At 41.0% G+C, this 14,731-nt stretch overlaps 2 protein-coding genes across 2 annotated transcripts in view; one reads left to right on the top strand and one right to left on the bottom strand.

Annotated features, from left to right (window-relative positions):
• Nucleotides 1-5,832, bottom strand: part of LOC104748644 (protein CHROMATIN REMODELING 5-like) — a 9,356-nt gene extending 3,524 nt beyond the window's left edge. The window contains exon 1 of the mRNA XM_010470252.1: nt 5,720-5,832. Coding sequence (XP_010468554.1) covers nt 5,720-5,832 — 113 coding nt within the window. The remainder of the gene's footprint in view (nt 1-5,719) is intronic.
• LOC104748645 lies at nt 6,637-7,947 on the top strand. Its single transcript, XM_010470253.1, has one exon. It carries the CDS (start codon nt 6,637-6,639, stop codon nt 7,945-7,947), a length of 1,311 nt encoding a protein of 436 aa, XP_010468555.1.

Raw genomic sequence — 14,731 nt, forward strand, 5'->3', positions numbered from 1 at the left:
AAAAAAAAAAAAAAAAAAAAAAAAAAAAAAAAAAAAAAAAAAAAAAAAAAAAAAAAAAAAAAAAATGTCTACGCAATCAGGGAAACTCATCACTCCAGTAGGAAAGCAAGGTCGAAGGCAGATCCACCACGCAAAACACGATTAAAACTCGAAATCGAATACTAAATCTCGAATTGTCAAATTGAAAAGAAAAAAAAAAAAAAAAAAANTTGGTAGATGAACCCTAGAATTAGGTATCCCAATATCTCACAGAGAAGGAGCACAACAAAGGAGTTATAGAGAAGAAGCTATTTCAAACACACAGTCACATAAGAAGAGATGATAAACTCTGAGGCGGAATGAATATAAATGTATATATATTGTTTTTCTTCAGAACCAAACAACTTGATTTGAAAATCAAGCACGGTTATAGGAATCTCACCGGACAATCTAATCTCTTCGAAGCCGAATTCAAATACAGAAACTGGAGAAAAAGTTTCGTAATCTATTCGTAAACGTTTCGAGGGATTTTTCGCAAGTTTGTATCGGACTCGAGAGAAAACGGATTGTGGTGATGGTAGATCGTAATAGAGAGGACGGAGAGGTCGGCGAGGTAGGTGAAAGACGATCACCGGTGTCCGAGTTTTTTTTTTGGATGGATCGTCGGCTGCGAGAAGAAGAGAGGTCTCGGGAGGATTTGAAGTGAGAGAGAGAGACAAAGCGTATATTTGTGTTTGGGGGAAGAGAGATTGGGTTATCGGACGATTAATAATATTTTGTTTTCTCTCTAATCAATCCTCATTTTATTTTCTTTTTATATATAATTATATATATATGGACTACTCCTTATTCTTTTTTTCTAATTTAGGGTTAGGTTTGAAACTTTTAAATTTGCAAAAATTGTAATTAAAAAAAGGTTAAATTATATGAATTAGAATACATATGTATATATGTTCAACACCTCCTTCCTCGAATTGATGTATGGGAAGTTGGATGAGAAACAAGTTCAAGCTATCCTATTTGGAATGGCGCTTTGGTGGAGATAGAAGTGGAAATGTGGTTATGTTTTTGGTACGAATGGTAATGTCAAGATAGAATACAGTTTGTCAAAGAAGTATTAGAGGCTAACTTGACTCAACGAGGTCAAACCTAGTGAGAGTGGAATAGATGGTATCGTGGATTGTCACAAGGCAGGGGTGGATGAAACTTAACACGGATGGGCATCCCATCGGAACTCGGGAATGGCTACGGGTAAGGGTGTGATTCGGGATGCTTCCTGGGTTTGGGGAGTAGGTTTTAAACTAAATTTAGGGATATGCTCGACATCAATAGCAGAAGTATGGGGTGTTTATTATGGCATATATATAGCGTTGGAGTTGGAAGTGGATTCGGAAATAATGGTGGGATTTCTTAAGATAGAGATTAGTAACGTTCATATGTTGTCGTTATGGTTGTGCCATAGCTTCATATCAAGGGACTGAATAATTTGTGTTTCTCACGTGTATAGAGAAGCTAATCGTCTGGTCGACGGATTAGCAAACTGTGATTTTTCTTAACTCTAAAGTTCATTTGTTAGAAAAGAATTCTAGTTGTGTTTGCTCCAATTTCGTCGAAAGATGCCAGGGGTGCTGTGCTTCCAGACAAGTTTGTACCTAATTTATGTTCTTTAATAACATATGGGAGGCTTGATCTCCCTATCTTCGACCATAAAGAAATGTTCATATATATAGTCACACCAAGAAAGATAAACAAAAAATATATAGTAAAAATACATTTTCGGTAATTTTTTGAGGATTATGTTTAATAGTTTAATTTAACATGTGAATTTAGGTTAAAAATAAAGTATATAAAATAGAAATGTGATTTAAGTTGAATGGAAAACACAATCCAACTCAATGGAATATCCAACTTAAATCCAAAAAAACAAAAAAACAAGGTTAACACAATTTTATTAACCCACAATAAAAAATAAAAGACAATTTAACTTATTAATTGTGTTTCTGCCTTTTTAATTAATTACATCCTACACAGAATAAATTTAATTTAAATCAAAGGTGTTGACTCCATTTACTCTACGAAATCAAGTAAGGTCTTGTTCGTTTTTCTGTCGCTAGTGACATAAACCAGCGACAACGACCTAACAATGTTTGTTGACCAGTCGCCGATGACCAACGATCGCAATTATCAGTAATTATCAGTGATCAGTCGCTGTGATTGGTTGATGGATCTAGCGACATACAAACGAACAACATAGCGGTAAAAATATATACTAACTTTTTTCCTTATTAATCCTTTTGCTAGAAAAAATAATTGTTTCAAAAAGATGTATCTTTTAAGTTACCAATGCACTTTTTAATAGTTACTAATGATAAATTGTAAATTTCAAGAAAAATAACTAAATATTATTGATTTAAAGTTATAGAAAATTGTAAATCACGAAAATTGAAGCAATTATAATGAAATTTTTATGTGTTTTCTTAATATATGTAAAAGAATAAAAATAGATTAAATTAGTGGTAGAAGAATCATTAATTTAAAAATAGATAAAATAAATATAAATTAATATTACTTAACATAATAAAAAATATTAAGTAAATGAAGTCATAAAAAACAAACGAAATCTAGTTAAATTAAATTCATTGCTAATTAAATAAACTTAGATTCAAATAAATCAACTATAATCAAATGAACATTATAAAATATAAAGTAATAAAATAAAAAGAAAAAATTTTAAATTAATTATTTTTAAAACTGTATTTTAAATTAATTATTGTTAAAAATATAATTATAAATTTTTGTAAAAATATTATGATTTTTCTTGAGGATAGACAAATGAACAACACATCGACTGGGATACAAACAACATACGTTATTGCTACCCGTTGTCGTTGGATCGAACAGCAAACAAACGAACATGACCTAAAAAGAAGCAGTTTTTGCTAGAGTTTAATTCAATTTATTTTCATACGTTTGAATCAAAAAGAAATAAGCAATCTTGATTTGGTTATAAGGTTTCGTTGGAATACATTGTTCTTAAAAAATTTTTGTTTTGCATGCAAGCTAAAATCTACATCCAAAGTACATTCTATTTTACCCTATATAACCAGATATAACTGATTTTAACCGGAAAAACCTAAAAAATTGTTCAGTTCAGAAAAATTCCAATAACTAAAATAAACCAAATCGATTAATTTTAGTGATCACTGAAAAACAATCAAAAACTCCAAGTCGGTTTTGCTTTGGTTAAACGAACTACCATGGGTTCATGGGCTTCGACCATTAGCCAAAAAGATTATCAAAATGGAGGTTCATAATGATGAATCAATATTTGTTCTAGTGGGATTTATGGTCAGTATTTGGTAGATTGATAGATATATGGTGCAAATGGCTGCATGCAAATGAACGATTGAAAAATTTTGGTTGCAAAGAAAAAGTGAATAGCATTCAACTCATTCTTTTGTAAAATATGAGATGAACAAGTTTTTATTATAATTTCTTCATTGTCCCCAATTTTTTAGTTGAATGAGTTGTGTTAGGCATCAGGGCCGGTCATTGAAGTTTGGTGGCCTAAAGCATAGAAAAATAATTTTGTTAATTATATTTTATTCACTACAATGCTAAAATATAATTAAAAAATATGGAAAAATATAATAACAATCTAAAATTTAATTTTTTCTAACTTTTATTATAGCAAATACTCGGTAGACATGCTAATCAAAAGTAGTTGGTAATAATGTATTATTATAAAAAAATAAAGATTAAGGAGAAAAAAGTAATTTTGATGTTTTTATATAAAATTTTAGTTTTGTTTGAATATTATAATATTTTGTAGTCAAGTTAATTCAAATTTTTGTAGATTTTAATGTTAAAAATGAAAATGAAACTAAAAAGTAATAAATAAATTTTTAAAAATGTTCGACTATTCCAACCAAAGAAAAAAAAAACAAAACCTGTAAATAAAAAGCAAAAGAAAAAGAAAAAAAAATTGTAAACGAACTTGCAGAGTTGAAGGCTTGAACTCATGACTTACCACATAATAACATGATGCAGACCAAACAAACCTGCCTAATTTCTCAAATATGTGTCACCAAAAATTTACTATATGATGTGGCCTAAAGCAGCTGCTTTGCCTGCTTTAGGGGTGGGCTGGCACTGTTAGGCATAATTTTAACCATATAAATTACAAGTTGCATCAGTTTTTCAACTTACTCATCTCAAATAGTAAAATGAATGAATAGTCATGCAGGTTTAAGGTTTTTTTGGATCTATATTTTGTAATATCCCTGAAAAAAGAATTTACAATTGTAATAAACTTTCCATCAATTGAGTAAGTTGACAACACAAATAAAAATACTAAAATGTACTACACGTAAAATAAATAAAAAGAGCAATACCGAACGGAATAAACAATTTTTGTGGAATGAAAGAAAAAGATGAAGGAACAGAGTAATAAATGGTAACTAAACAATAACAATATCTTTAAAAATATATTAGTTATATAAATCAAAATTCAATGAAAATACTAATACTATTTTTAATATATATGCAACAAGTTTTACATTTGATTTAAAAAAAAAAGTGAATGAAACTTTTTTTTTGTCAACCAAATACTATTTAGAAAAAAAATGTGAATGAAACGTTATATATGTCCTGTTAAATATTAATAAATAATATTAACCTACATGGGAGGAAGAAAATTAGCTCTTAAGGTTTTACCAGGAGAATCTATACTAGTATTTTTACAACAGTTTTTGCTCAAAAATATGTTTATGGAAACAATTATCATTGAATGCCATTTAATGCTTATATTCATATCCAAACAAGTTTAGTTAATTCTCTCTACTATCCTTATAACCAAACAAAATTAAAATATTTTAAATATCCATATATATAATATTCTATAATTAATATAGATATTTAGAAGATTTATTCCATATTAAAAAAAAAATATTCTCCTATTTTTTTTTTTGTTTTAAAATGTAAATGTAGTGAATCATCATATAATAATAAAGTTAATAAAAATGTGTATTTTTCCTGCATATATTGTGATTTAAATTTTTTAAATCAAACATATATTACTCAATTAATATAAAACTGTGTGTTCAACATACATATATAGTAAATTTACCATATATAGTAAATTATAGAATTTTAAGAAGTTTATAATTTATAACTGATATATCTTAACTTAATAATAAGTTTATAATTATGAATATTTAAACATATTAAATTTTTATAATAACATAAACGAATTATATTACATGACGGGTTATATAATATTACATGATTGAATTAATAATACTAAAAAAGAAAATATCATTAATATGATACTTCGATACGGGTTAAATTTTTATTTTACTATTTTAACAATACCAATACAAAAAATATCGAATCAAACTGTTTTAATTAAAATTATATTAAACAAAAAATTTTGTGCGGTATACCACGAATTATATACAAAATCACTAAAATTAATAAAAGAGTACATTAGCAAAATTATTATTAAAATAATACATTAATAAAAAAATCAAAAAAAAACTTGCCCCGCGGTGTACCGCGGGTCCTAATCTAGTTCAGCAAAATATTGATGAACTGGCTGCTACTAGGGTCGCACACTTTCGCAGACACGAGTAAATTATATTGGTTCTTTTCTTTCGTTTTCTTTTTTTTTTGGGAGACTTGCATCTGTAATTTGATGATAATATATATATATATATATATTGTGCAATTTAACTCTGACAGTAGCCATGGCATTTCCGGTACTGGATATGAACCTTCGGCAGGTCCTTCGCTTCGTGATGATGATGTCAAGAGCGCTTTGATGAACCATTTCTCTTCATGTGGACTGATCATCACTGATGTTTTTGTTCTCAAAAGGTTTGTTTGTGGCTTCTTCCTCCAATTATTTGTGTATTTTTGTTTCTCAGCTTTCTTATTTCTTTTCCTCTTTGTTGCAGTCGGGCTTTAATTTACTTTTACGGACTAGGTGCAGTACATAATGCGGTGAAACTTTGTCGAACTAAAGTGGGAGAGTGGAAACTAGTTGCTAAACCCTTGCCAATGCCGCAACCGAAATAAAACTATAACCGCGACGGGGCCCCTTGTCCTCGATACTTGGAATGTGCTAAGGCATAAAGACGTGGATGTTGGTGCGGGATTCAGCACCCCCGACATACCGAGCTAAACCAGAAATATTAAGGGATCAATTAGGTCACCAGGAATCAGTTCGGATGAAGCGTAGTCTTGGAGAAGAAGGAACCGACATCCACTTCGGTGCGGCGGCCGACTCAAGCAATAAGGCAGTTTTCCATATCTCACTTCGTTCGTTAAAGGAAAGTTAATATATATTGTGATCTGCGAACATGTATAAATAAGGGGAGACTTCTCCATTGTAAATCATCTAGAATCTAATACAATAACCGAGTTCTCTTTTCATTCCTAGCAATAAACCCTAACTTCTTTGAGTTCTTCTTCTTTACTTCTAATTTCAAGGTTTAGATCTATTTTCTAGAGAGATTATCTTATTGAATTTGTTTCCCTTCTTAAACAAATTCATTGTGGAAACCTAGTTTCTACAATTGGCGCCGTCTGTGGGGACGCAAATCGTCTCTAGAAAAGTTACTCTCTAGGAAACTCTCCTTAAAAAGCCTTGCAATAATGTCTTCCATGACAAAGGTAATCGTCCCGGAGGATGCAGCAATGGCAGCCTTCAGAAAGGGCCTGATCCCTGGATCACCGTTACGAAAGGACCTCAACATCCGGGAACCCAAGGACCTCGATGACGCGCTGCATCGAGCCTCCAAATTCGCACTGGACGAGGAGGAGGAAGCCCAAATAGCCGCAAAAACCAATGACGAACAACCATCGCATCCCCCTAAGGTTAAAAACCGGGTCGAACACCACGAACCCCGCAAGCACCATGAACCTCAGGATCGCAAAAAGGGCGTCATCCACGCAGTCTCCGAGGTGGACGATCAAGAGAAGCAGCCATCCGACCCGAAGGAACTCTACTGCGATTTTCACATGTACCCCGGTCATTCCACACATGAGTGCGTCCACCTGAAGAACTACCTGTACGCCAAGTATCTCTCTGGCGAAGTCGAAGCTACCTATCAGCCAAAAAGCGCCCGTGGAGGCAGAGGTCGCCGAGGGGGATGGCATGGAGGACGATCTAACCGAGGCTGTGGTGCAGGCGGCGGACGGGGCTACGATGGACCACCCAACGCAGTCCAACAGCCGGCCAACCAAGCACCCGTGAATCACCAGGAAGAGGCACCCCAGGTAGACGAACTGCCTGGCCCTCCCAAGCGACAGAGGGGGCAAAACCCGGAGCGGGTCAATTCCCCTCCTCGTGGACGAATAACCATGATACTTGGTCCTCCAGAGGACTGCGCAGACTCCGTTCGCGCACTGAAGAAGAGGGCACGACAAGTTTGCGCCCTTCAAACTGCTCCGACCGAGCCTTCACTCTGTTTGGACCCGATATCATTCACTTCGGAGGACGCCAAAGGGACCCAACACCCCCATTCAGACCCTTTGGTTATCGAAGTCTCGATGGGCGACTTCGACGTCGAACGAGTCCTGATTGACACTGGGAGCACTGTCAATGTACTCTGCTGGCAAACGCTAGAAAAAATAGGCGTCACACCAGACCAACTGAAACCCGAAACTCGAACGCTGACGGGCTATGATGGGGTTGCCAAGATGTCAATGGGTGACGTAAAGCTACAAGTACGAGCCGGCGGAGTGACCCGGAAGACGAAGTTTGTAGTCGTTGATGCACCACCAATCTACAACGCTATTTTGGGGGTACCGTGGATATACGCGATGCAGGCCGTACCATCGACCTACCACCTCTGCCTCAAATTCCCAACTACCACAGGAATTTGCACTCTTTACGGCGACCAGAGGGTGGCCAGAGTCTGCTCTGTTATCGAAAAGAAACAGAGGAAGACGGAGGCCACATAGCAGTTACAAAGCGGGGACTATCTCACCGGTCCCCGAAAGCCGGAGCGGGATCGCCTCAAGTCTCCGGAGTGTCGGATCCTACAGGCGAATATTGACCCCTCCGACCCCTCGCGAACTGTCGGTATCGGGGCCGAACTCGATGAAAACATAAAGACTAAGCTGATCGCTTTCCTGCAATCTCGGGCTTCCACATTCGCCTGGTCAACAAAGGACATGGTCGGGATAAGCCCCGAAGTCATGTGCCACAAGCTCAACATCGACCCCACGTTCAAGCCGATCAGACAGAAGCGCATGCGCTTGGGCCCAGATCGAGCCAAGGCGGTCCAGGACGAAGTTGAACGACTACTCAAGGCGGATCAAATCATGGAAGTCCAGTACCCTGATTGGCTGGCTAACCCGGTGGTGGTCAAAAAGAAAAACGGGAAGTGGAGAGTTTGCGTTGACTTCACCGATCTCAACAAAGCTTGCCCTAAGGACAGCTTTCCTCTGCCGCACATAGATCGTCTCGTCGAAGCCACGGCTGGAAACCAGTTGCTGTCATTTATGAATGCTTTCTCAGGCTACAACCAGATCGCCATGAGTTCAGCCGACCGCGAGAAAACGGCGTTCATCACAGATAGGGGGACCTACTGCTACAAAGTGATGCCGTTCGGATTGAAAAACGCCGGAGCAACCTACCAGCGCTTTGTAAACATGATGTTCGCGGATCTGCTCGGCAAAACCATGGAGATCTATTTAGACGATATGCTGGTCAAATCTCTGATCGCAGAACAGCACGTCCAACATCTGGCAGAGTGTTTCGACATCTTGGATCAATTCCGGATGAAACTAAACCCGACGAAGTGTACATTCAGAGTAACTTCCGAGGAATTCTTGGGGTACATCGTCACTGAACGAGGAATAGAGGCAAATCCTAAGCAGATCGAAGCTATATTATGACTCCCGTCACCGACCAACAAGCGAGAAGTACAACGCCTGACCGGCCGGATCGCTGCTCTTAACCGTTTCATCGCCCGCTCAACGAACAAGTGCCTCCTCTTTTACCAACTTCTTCGCGGGAATAAGGATTTCCATTGGGACGAGGAATGCGAGATCGCCTTTCGCCAGTTGTAGGAGTATCTGACCTGTCACCCAGTTTTGGTCAAACCGGAGGACGGCGAAACACTATATCTCTATGTCTCGGTTTCCAGTTCGGCAGTTAGCGGGGTGCTAGTCCAAGACGATCGCGGAATCGCGATACCCCACGCTGGAAAAACTGGCCCTTGCAGTGATCGTCGCAGCACNAGGACATTATTGGCCTACCATGATGGCCGATTGCGAAACTTTCACGGCCAAATGCGAAGCTTGTCAGCGCCATGGGCCAATGCGGCACGTCCCGCCCGAACTACTAAACACCGTCACTGCCCCTTATCCCTTTATGCGCTGGGCCATGGTTGCCATACGACCTTTGCCGGCATCCAAATCCAAGAAGTATGTCCTGGTGCTGACCGANGTCGTCGTGTTTACTGATCAACCACTCCAAACCATCCTTCATAGCCCCCTCCAATCCGGACGCATGGCGAAATGGGCGGTCGAGCTCAGCGAGTACGACATCGAATACCGTTCTCGCCCAAGTCTGAAGTCACAAGTTCTAGCTGACTTCATCACCGAACTGTCGCCCGAGCTTGACGACCCCACCCCCGCGGTGGAGCAATGGACAATGTTCGTCGACGGTTCGTCAACAAATCAAGGATCCGGGGTCGGACTCATACTCCGATCCCCTACCGGAGAAATCCTCGAGCAGGCGTTAAAGCTCAATTTCAAAGCGTCGAACAATGAAACCGAGTACGAGGCCGTTCTTGCAGGAATCCGGCTAGCCCAGGGGCTTGGAGTCAAACACCTGCAGGTCTTCTGTGACTCCCAGCTCGTAGTCAGCCAGTTCAGCGGTGAATTCGACGCCAAAAACAAGCGAATGGGAGCATATCGACAGTTGGTCCGCACGTTATCCGGCGAATTTATGTCTTTCTCTCTGACAAAGGTCCCACGTAACGAGAACGCATCAGCCGACGCCCTCGCAGCTCTGGCGAACCGCTCCAACCCCGAGTTACAGCGTACCATTCCAATTGAATGCATCGAAGCTCCCAGCATTGATCCGGACAGCCAGATCGCCCTCATCAACGATGATCCAATCCCGATGGAAGTCGACGAGCCAATATAAGATATGGCGGACATTGTCGAGCCTCCCGAGGATTGGCAACTCGAGATCAAACTTTACATCTCCGATNCAATCCCAAACTTAACGATGAGATGCTGGTCGACCACAACGATCTTGCCGAAGAATTGCGCGACAAAGCTCTAGTTCGNAGTATATCCTGTTGGACGGGGAACTATTTCGCCGGAGTGCGTCGGGAGTGTTTCTTACCTGTGTTACTCGGGACGAGGCAGAATGCATCATGATGGAAGTGCATGAAGGCGAGGGTGGCAACCATTCTGGCGGACGCGCACTTGCTCTCAAAATCAAAAAGGAAGGACATTATTGGCCTACCATGATGGCCGATTGCGAAACTTTCACGGCCAAATGCGAAGCTTGTCAGCGCCATGGGCCAATGCGGCACGTCCCGCCCGAACTACTAAACACCGTCACTGCCCCTTATCCCTTTATGCGCTGGGCCATGGTTGCCATACGACCTTTGCCGGCATCCAAATCCAAGAAGTATGTCCTGGTGCTGACCGATTCCTTCACCAAGTGGGTGGAGGCAGAATCTTTCACAAGGATCCAATCCTTAGACGTGACCATTTCATATGGAAGAACATCATATGTCGCCACGGACTCCCATACGAGATTGTCACCGACAACGGTACCCAATTCACTTCGATGATCACCAGACGCTTCCTGACAAAATGGCAAATCCGTCTTAGCACTTCGACTCCTCGATACCCGCAAGGCAATGGTCAAGCTGAAGCCACGAATAAGTCGATCGTCGATGGGCTCAAGAAACGACTCGGTCGAAGGAAAGGAGCGTGGGCAGATCACCTGGATGGCGTGCTGTGGTCATACCGCACAACCCCGCGGCGGAGCACGGGACAGTCCCCTTTCTCCCTCGCATATGGTCTCGAAGCACTTGCCCCGGCTGAAGCAGGAGTCCCGACACTTCGTCGCACTATGATGGTCGACAATCCCAAACTTAACGATGAGATGCTGGTCGACCACAACGATCTTGCCGAAGAATTGCGCGACAAAGCTCTAGTTCGGATGCAACATTACCAAGACGCAGCGGCTCGATACTAAATAAGACTGTTCGTCAGCGGCGTTTCAACGAAGGCGATCTGGTTCTGCGAGAAGTCTTCGAGAACACCAAGGAAGTAAACACCGGTAAACTCGGCGCTCGATGGGAAGGTCCATATCTCGTGTGTAGAGCAGTTCGTCCGGGAGTTTACGAACTCGTAACCATGGCTGGGTAACGGATCAAAAACTCGTGGAACGCGGCCCACTTGAAACGTTACTACAGCTAAGTCGTTGTTACGACTCTATCTAGGAGTTTTCGGGAATCCGAACTCCCATTATCTCTCACTTGTAATACGAACTACGGTTGGCTTGATCCCCACTTCGGGGTACATAGGCAATTCCTTATCTTTTAAGAAGATTAAGCGAATGCAGCTAATATATTAATAAAGCTTTTTCCGGCTAAAAAACTTCTTCTGACTTCTGAACACATTCAGACCGGCGACAAGCCAGTGTGCAACATATCGACTATATTCAAAATTTCACTTGCATTTAAATCTCCTTTACACGGTTTGATAATTCCAATAAAATTAAAGTTTCAATAACCAGGTCAATCCCCATTACATGCTTTGGATGTTTTGACTAATAATAAAGAAAAAAAGAGAAAAGAGACGCAAAGGGAGAAAATCCCTTCGACGACTCAGGGTCCTAGATGAGAAAAGAAAAAGACCGCCATCACCGTCAGATCGTCTGCCAACGGTTCTTCCACTGTTATCTTGTCTAGTTCAGTTCGCCAGAATTGACGAGATTGCCTCAGGGTCTCCAGTCTCTCCCTCGGCACTTCGACGCCTCTTGACAACAGGTCTTCCAAGAAAGAACACGGGCCCTCCACCAGGTGCCTCTCACGGAAAATCGGGCTGGTCGACTCCAGGAAATTGGCATACCGCCTTAGCCTTTCTATGGAAGCCCGGTAGGCCCTGATATCCACGGTAAACAGGTGCGCGGTGTCTCCGAGGGGCTGACAATCGTCCTCAAAAAGGACAGGCACCTCCATACTCGCCACCAGCTCTTGGCACGCCGCATGCGCGGCAAGCAGTCCGGTCATACGCCACCTCTCCAACAAGAAGCCTTCGGTGATTATTTCGTTCAGGACCCGAATAGTCCCGTCCAAACGATAAAGCCGGCAGACTTCGGCCAATCTGCGGCGTCTCGCCATAAGGTGAGCCCCCAGTCTATAGCGGCGAGCCCGGTACCTTTGGAGTTCTTGACACACGAGGCTCCCTTCTGCACCCGCCATGTCAACATGTGGGACAGGTGCGCGAATTCGGTAAGTCTCCACGCCTTCCTGGGTGGGAGGATTATCCGACGATTCGGCTTGGTTGGAACCGCTCGACGAAGCGACCAACCTTTCCCGAGCCCGTCTCAACCACGTAGATCGAGTAGTCACCATCTCTTTCTCTCAACACTTTCGGAAGTTGTGGAGGTTGTTAGAATGATCTCTCAAACCCTCAATCCTATTTATACAGGATTATGGGAAGTAACCGCCGCTGAATCCACCAATCAGGATGCAGCGTGATTTTCGCGAGGTCCCGAGAATAATTCTCAAAGACCGCGCAACGCATTTAATAAAGCGCTTTCACTATTTCCNAAAAAAAAAAAAAAAAAAAAAAAAAAAAAAAAAAAAAAAAAAAAAAAAAAAAAAAAAAAAAAAAAAAAAAAAAAACTATACATACCTTAGCCCGACCCGGACTACGTATTTATTAGTCCGTACCGAACTCACCCATCGTTGACACCCTGCCAGGTGATCAGCTAATAAAACTACCCACTATTTTTCAGGATAAGCCGAACCCAGAGTTATTACTTCGCGCCTGACTTTCCTATGTAGGGATAAGCCGGACCCAGAGTATTTATTCCGCACCCGCTTTCTATTTTTGGGGTAAGCCGAACCCAGAGTGTTTATTTCGCACCCAAACTTTAGTTTGGACAGAACGGTTAGCCGAACCCAGAGAATATTTTCGCAGTCCAGAATCCGAACTAAAGCAAAGGAGATAAGCCGAGCCCAGTATCTCGCTCTCCGATTAAACACACTTTGTTAACACTTCATCGCCAACTTTTGAGGCTCGAGTCGATGTTTTCTACCATCAATTAATAAAAATTGTCTGTTGTAAGCCGGGAGACGTCTCGCCTCTGACACATTTTTTAAGTAGTAAAACAATGACTAAGTACAGAATAGAGCAGCAAAACAAATCTCTTATTATTATAAAAGTTTTATTCTAAGCGAGATTCAAGTTCGCCCGTTACATTGCAGCTAGGTCTCATTAAATAATCAAATAAAACATCCTAATTCCAAACTGGTGCGCCATTCGCAGCAATCTCACGAATGCTCGTCTTGAGTCGTTTCGGCATTGGCCATAGCAGTTGCAACCCAGTCTTTTCCCAGTCCTCAGAACGAGTCTCCAATGCTCTTGCCTTCTGTTCGGATTCATCGAGCAGCTCGGTAGTTCTTTTCCTTTTTGCCTTGAGTATGGCGATTTCGGATTCCAGAGTCCTCAGCCGTCGATCGATCCTGCCTTTCTTCATATGAAAGTACTGAAGATCTTGAGTCAGTTCTTGGTGCGTACCTTCAATCTGCATACGCAAAGTCAATGACAGGTTAGTACGAATTTCGGTCGTTCATAAGGAAAAAAAAAAAAAAAATGGCTACCTGACGGAAAAAGGCATCAGGCTCAGCAAGCTCGGCATCGGTTGCGCGCCGGTTAATGTAGAACGGCTTAACGTTGCCCGGAATGAAGTCGCCAATCAAGGCAGGATCCATGTGAATCGGTGTCCGATCTGATTCCCTTCGGCATTCATTGCAGTACGTAACAAGACATGGCGGTAAATCAGCTATCTTGTCAAACCCATTCTTAATCCAATCTTTTGGGTGAGACTCCAGCATCTCGAGTTTGAGCAACAGATCTCGTTGTACTTGTTCTGATGCGGCAAGACGATTGGAATATTCCGCGTGGCGATCTTCCACCTCGTGAAGAAATTCGACCAGTTCGCGCCTTTCTTCCGGTTTAACGCGGAACATCAACATCCAGGGAGCTCGGATGTTCGGGAAGTACGCCATCCCTCTTTCGATAGCTTCGGCATTCGAAAACGTCGGCACATCGTTGCCAACCAACGGGGATTCTACACTGCTAATCGAGCCTGACATTGTCCAGATCGAAAGTTTTCTTGGATGTTTAATCCGCAGGCAGCACTGGATAGATTTATACAAGTCTTGGGAGGTAAACCCCTTAAGAAAATTGGAAACTTTCCATGCAAAATGGTAAGAATGCAAATTTTCTTACTTTATCAATTTTCCTTTAGTGATAAAAAGGAAAAATTCCGGTAATTAAGTCCCCAAAAAGAAAATGGGCCAAACAAATCGGCAATGTTTTACAAAGGTACTCGGACCCATAAGGGTTGACAATAAAAAAAAAAGAAAACGAATTCAATTTTCAATGTCCAAGGCACCGGACAGATTTGCTTGCAAACTCTCGGCGTTCGAGCCGAATGGATGTCCAACGGATTCCGGAGCCGTCGTCCCCGGGGGGG

This window comes from Camelina sativa, chromosome 15 (assembly GCF_000633955.1).
Source record: "Camelina sativa cultivar DH55 chromosome 15, Cs, whole genome shotgun sequence".
NCBI classification, from domain to species: Eukaryota; Viridiplantae; Streptophyta; class Magnoliopsida; order Brassicales; family Brassicaceae; genus Camelina; species Camelina sativa.

Excerpts from the sequence above, each read along its gene's own strand:
- LOC104748645 (XM_010470253.1), top strand. The coding sequence starts at position 6,637 with ATGTCTTCCATGACAAAGGTAATCGTCCCGGAGGATGCAGCAATGGCA.